This window comes from Triticum urartu, chromosome 1, assembly GCF_003073215.2.
Source record: "Triticum urartu cultivar G1812 chromosome 1, Tu2.1, whole genome shotgun sequence".
NCBI classification, from domain to species: domain Eukaryota; kingdom Viridiplantae; phylum Streptophyta; class Magnoliopsida; order Poales; family Poaceae; genus Triticum; species Triticum urartu.
The window spans coordinates 540,206,149-540,212,276 of NC_053022.1; the positions used below are offsets into that span (position 1 = coordinate 540,206,149).

Here is a 6,128-nt window from a genome sequence, read left to right on the forward strand (position 1 = left end):
ATTGAGTACTGAACTACACATAGTTTGCAATTGACGAAAAGCTTCATCAAGTATATCTGTGTATGTAGAAGAGGCCAAGGAGAGTACTCTGGCGAGAGCGTACGTCATGGAGCGAGGCTCCAGTCCAACACTCCCAGCCCTCCCATGAGGATGCCCACCATACGTTGCAGTCCTGTAGCTTGTTAATTAAGTACAAAAACGAGAATCAATACCTAAGAGAAAAGTTGTTTTAGAGCTCGCATGCTCCTCAACTAAGTAGATGACTGGAATAATACCAATGGCACACAATCTGGGTGAAGCACAAGCCTTGCGCGTCCTCCACCATGCTCCTCCTCCTCCTCTAAGTCCAGAGCACCGGCCGGCCCCGTTTTCGTTCTGCCTAGGTATAGTCTGCCGAGGTGGCAGGCTGGCAGCAGCTTCGCGACAGCCTCCTCCGAGCTCCAGTGAACTGGCAACGTTGGTGCCAGCGCGCGGCGCAGTGGAGCTTGCCCCCGGCAGAGCTGATCTCCGAGTCCCACATGGCACCTTGGCAAATTACGATCTCGTGTCGCGTCGAAGAGGACGACCATGGTAGTGCGCGGCCGGGTAGGGCATGGCGGGGACGAGACGTCCGCCCAGGATGCGGTTTTGTCGGCTGGCGAGTAGCTGGTCGGAGGTGGCCGGCATCGACGAGAATGGCACGGTGTCGTCACGATCGGACCCGGCCGTCGAATGGAAGGAACGCGCTGGCAAGGCGATCCGGCGCGTCCACGATGGCTGCACGAGGCAGCGCTACGCGCCCGTGGCCGGCAGTAGGTGCACCAACGAGTTCTGCTCTGCTCGCCCTACCATGTGCACGTTCAAAACTCACCCGACCATGCGCACATTCTCCGCCGCCGCCGCGTCTGCCTCGTCCAAAACAGCTTGGGGGAGAGACGAGGAGGATTTGAGGAGGCTGCGGAGGAAGGAAGCAAGATTTACGGGATAGGCGGACGAAGGGGTGGGGTTTCATTCGATCGATGGGAGGCGGGGATCCAAAGCGTGGGGTTTTTAGGAAGGTGATTCCATATGAAACTTGTGATTGTCAAGCATGGCACGCGTGATTAGTGATTTGTTATGAAGAAATATATATTATTTTATTATGGAAGATTATCGAGAAAATGTCGTGTCTGTATTTTAGGAAGGTGATCCCACATATATGGTGTAATTTCTGAATTCTGAATTACTTATTGTTTACATAATTGAATTGAATCAACACCTACCAAAGGAACCATGAAACAAGATCTCTCCTTAATGGGGTTTGGTTTTTTAATGGGAAGAAGAAAAACCAATGAGAGAAGGTGGGACGAAGTAAAACTGGACGAAAAAAAGCCAGACGAAAAAAAACCAGACGAAAATGATGGGACTATTCAACCAACTCATCCATTAGAAATAGAGATAATGACCCATATCACGCCAGCCATGCTGCCTCTATGACCCTCCATGACTCACCAAAGTTTTCCTGGTTAATCGCCGCCCCAAATGATCACCGGGAGCACCGACGCGCATGCGCCGACTACGTGTAACTCATCCCTGCACATAGCCGAGACTTTCTCTTACTATCACCCACTGAGATCTTGAAAAAAGAAAAGGCTTGTCCCCCGTTCACACGTCCGAATCGCAACACGTCGCCCTTTCGTACCGTTGGATGCGCCGGCCGGCACCCGCCGTCTCGATCATCGATCGCTACCGGAAGGAACCGTGTGTCCGCGGCGCCGCGCATGGCGTAGAGCACGCATGCTTGACGCTCCCGCATCGCACACCGTGTCGCGCGCTTCACCTACTACGTGCTGCACGGGGCCTATATATACACCTTCGATCGCTCTCCATTTTCCGCAGCACACTCGCACGAACACTTTGCATATCCTAGGAGCTCAGTCTGTCATCTACTAGCTGCTTCCTCTTTGCTTCTGAAGAACCCAAGCAGGTATGGCTGCCAAGGCGACCCTCGTCTGCTTCATGGTCATGGCCCTCGCGGCAGCGCTGCTGGCGGCGCCGGGCGCGGTGGAGGCGGCGACGTGCAGCCCGACGCAGCTGACCCCGTGCGCGCCGGCCATCATCGGGAACGCGGCGCCGAGCGCGGCGTGCTGCGGGAAGCTCAAGGCGCACCCGGCGAGCTGCCTGTGCAAGTACAAGAAGGACCCCAACCTGCAGCGCTACGTCAACTCCCCCAACGGCAAGAAGGTCTTCGCCGCGTGCAAGCTGCGCCTGCCAAGCTGCTGAGCGATCGACCCGTGAGCTCCATGCATCCATCTCCATCTCGTTTTGCACGTACGCTACGTGCGGTGTGGGAGTGTGGCATGGCATGGCTTTGTGATGTCACTTGAGGGCGTGAGGTAATAATAAATCGTACGAGAGTGTTATATTACGTATAAAGAGAGAGTGGAAATAAATCACGCTGATCGATCGATCGGTCATGTACTCTCTGTGGTATGGACCGAGTTGCCTCGACTTGTGTTATGTCAGTGTGAGTGTGACGATCATGTACTCTGTGTGGCACCATATGGTTGTACCAGCTATAAATATCCTGTTCTAATGTCTTGCATACTTTAGCCAAGCTGGGTGGCAGCCGATCCATTCGTCGTCGTTTTCGTCAAAATGAAAAATGAATCTGGAGAAAATGAGTGACGAACAAATCGAGCTGTCAGATAATATAATGCTCCCGTGTCGCTCGTGTGGGCAACACGGGCCAGAACAGAAGAAACCCAGGGGGAAGAGAACCCTAGCAGCCACCACCACGTTCAGAACAGAAGAAGGGATCCAAAGAACCATCGGAGATCTTCTTAGTTTTGATCATTTCATCTTCATCATCATCGCCCCCTTCACCTTTGTAAGAGGAATTTCAAGTTGCGAGAACAATTGTACTCTATTCAATCTCATCTGGATATCAAAACTATTTGAATTGTCCATTTCATTTTCTTGTGGATCTTCACGGTATTGTCTATATGGATTTCAAGGGTTCTATCTCTGGAGTGATTGATTTCTCTCTTATGATGCGTGAGTAATCCCCCATAGACGTGGGAGATGTAGGTGAGTGGTAAGATTCATCTATGCCTATTCTATATGTCGTCATTTGTATTTGCAGTAGTATGATCTGTTTAGTATGTTGTTATACTGTGGTGAACCCTATATGTGTGTTCAATTTAAGGGCCCAGGTAACACATATTGTTTGGGAAATCTGTGATCTCCGACGTGACAAGTGGAGATATCTATGAGGACCGAAGACAATATGAGATGACGGTGATCCGTTACACCTAATGCTTGGTTCCGATCCAAGGACCTTAATTATGGAAACGACCACTCTGTGGCAACGGTGAAGCAGGACCATAGAATGAAATATAATCCCGCGTAGAGGAGTTTCATAACCTTAGGGTGATCCGCCTACAGAACACACATATCAAATACTATGAGTATAATGCAAGGTAACTGGTATACCATCGCACTGGCACACTTGATATATTCTTACCATGAACTGAATTCTCTCTGCGCCTAATCTCTTCATTGCAGAAAACACCGCTCTCAATTTCGTTTACGTCATTTACTTATAAGAGTTTTTACCTTCGCTACTGTAAACCTCTTACCCTTGTTACTCTGGTTTATTCGTCTACTAGGACAGTAACACTTTATTGAAAAACTAGGACAGTAACAATATTTACAGAAGCTCAAGCAGTTACTTCACACAAGAACTATGACACCTTGTGTATGACAGAAGCGCCACTATAAATACTTTCATCTGCTCTTCGTTGGGACGATAACTAATTGAGATACTTCCACGAAAGTGCCACATAACCCCGTTTGGATTGCAGGCACCAATAAGCGCCATATTTCATCGGGCCCTCACATGAAGCTAGAGCAGGATAATGCATGGTACCGAGGCGAGACATTGCGGGCATGGCAAGGCATGCCAATGCTCTTGGAGGATGCCATGGATTGCGGCAACCGCACGCACGGTGACCATTCTCCAAGCAACGGGAGCATCGAAGCAAATCTCTTAGTAAGTCTCATGGTGCCCAGGAGTGAGGCATCTGCATCATGTACCGTGTAGCCAAGCAGGGGATGGGACCAGGGAGCCATCGTCGGGGCTAGCCACGTCGAGAGGCATGGACCCCACTGGGGCAACACCTCTTGCCACCCCCACTCGCCGCCGCCAAACACCCCATGCCCGGCTGAGTGAAGGCCCGGGCCGAGTCCTTGGCAAAAATCGGCATCATAGGGGCCAACACCACTTCATCATCATCGTTGATGCCGTCGGCAGCGAGCGAGGCCCATAAGCCAATGACTCATCCTGCCCCTAGCCCAGACCCACCGTGAGCGCAAGCCAAAGGGTAGCCATCGACGAAGGGGAAGCGGCGCCATCCTGATCTGGGCATGGGGAGGCGGGGTGACGACCACGGGGGCCAAATCGCGGGCGGACGATGCTCGCGGCTTGAGGACCCAGCCTGAGGAGGCTTCGACAAGAAGAACAACTATGACATTAAGGGATGACAAAGTCGGAGAGGAGTCCATGACAACAGCTAGGGAGACCAGGAGATGTCGGGGCGGGGAAGATCTGAAGGAAATATGCCCTAGAGGCAATAATAAAATTGTTATTTATATTTCCTTATATCATGATAAATGTTTATTATTCATGCTACAATTGTATTAACCGGAAACTTAGTACATGTGTGAATACATAAACAAAACTGAGTGTCCCTAGTATGCCTCTACTTGACTAGCTCGTTAATCAAAGATGGTTAAGTTTCCTGACCATAGACATGTGTTGTCATTTGATGAATGGGATCACATCATTAGAGAATGATGTGATGGACAAGACCCATTGGTTAGCTTAGCATTATGATCGTTTAGTTTTATTGCTATTGCTTTCTTCATGACTTATACATATTCCTCTGACTATGAGATTATGTAACTCCCGAATACTGGAAGAACACCTTGTGTGCTATCAAACGTCACAACATAACTGGGTGATTATAAAGATGCTCTACACGTGTCTCTGAAGGTGTTTGTTGAGTTGGCATAGATCAAGATTAGGATTTGTCACTCCGTGTAACGGAGAGGTATCTCTGGGCCCTCTCAGTAATGCACATCACTATAAGCCTTGCAAGCAATGTGACTAATGAGTTAGTTGCGGAATGATGCATTACGGAACGAGTAAAGAGACTTGCCAGTAACAAGATTGAACTAGGTATGATGATACCGACGATCGAATCTCGGGCAAGTAACATACCGATGACAAAGGGAATGACGTATGTTGTTATGCGGTTTGACCGATGAAGATCTTCGTAGAATATGTAGGAACCAATATGAGCGTCCAGGTTCCGCTATTGGTTATTGAACGGAGATGTGTCTCGGTCATGTCTACATAGTTCTCAAACCCGTAGGGTCCGCACACTTAACGTTCGATGACGATTTGTATTATGAGTTGTGTTTTGGTGACTGAAGTTTGTTCGGAGTTCCGGATGAGATCACGGACATGACGAGGAGTCTCAAAATGGTCGAGAGGTAAAGATTGATATATTGGAAGGTTATATACTGACACCGGAATGGTTCCGAAGAGGTTCGAGGATTTTTCGGAGTACCGGGAGGTTACCGGAACCCCCCGGGAAAGTTAATGGGCCTCATGGGCCATAGTGGAGAGACGGAGGAAGGCCACAATAGGTGGCGCATGCCTCCCCCTGCCCAATCCGAATTGGAAAAGGGGTGGGGGCACGGCCCCCCTTTCCTTCTCCCTCTCCCCTCTTTCCCCTTTCCCCTCTCCGTTGGAAGGAAGGGGCCGAATCCTACTAGGAATGGAGTCCTAGTAGGACTCCCCCCCCCTTGGTGCGCCTCCTCCTGGCTGGCCACCTCCTCCCCCTCTCCTTTATATACGGGGGCGGGGGGCACCCCAAAGGCACATCAATTGTTCTCTTAGCCATGTGCGGTGCCCCCTCCACAGTTTACTCCTCCGGTCATAGCGTCGTAGTGCTTAGGCGAAGCCCTGCGCGGATCACATCACCAACTCTGTCACCACGCCGTCGTGCTGACGGAACTCTTCCTCGACCCTCTGCTGGATCAAGAGTTCGAGGGACGTCATCGAGCTGAAGGTGTGTTGAACACGGAGGTGCCGTACGATC

The 6,128-nt window shown here is 50.4% G+C and overlaps 1 protein-coding gene across 1 annotated transcript; it reads left to right on the forward strand.

Annotated features, from left to right (window-relative positions):
• The first annotated feature begins 1,863 nt into the window (after positions 1-1,863).
• LOC125538173 (non-specific lipid-transfer protein 2-like) lies at positions 1,864-2,565 on the forward strand. Its single transcript, XM_048701459.1, has one exon. The coding sequence runs from the start codon at positions 1,948-1,950 to the stop codon at positions 2,239-2,241; it is 294 nt and encodes a 97-aa protein (XP_048557416.1). The 5' UTR covers positions 1,864-1,947; the 3' UTR covers positions 2,242-2,565.
• The last annotated feature ends 3,563 nt before the right edge of the window (positions 2,566-6,128 follow it).

Coding starts and splice junctions, on each gene's coding strand:
- LOC125538173 (XM_048701459.1), top strand. CDS start 1,948: ATGGCTGCCAAGGCGACCCTCGTCTGCTTCATGGTCATGGCCCTCGCG.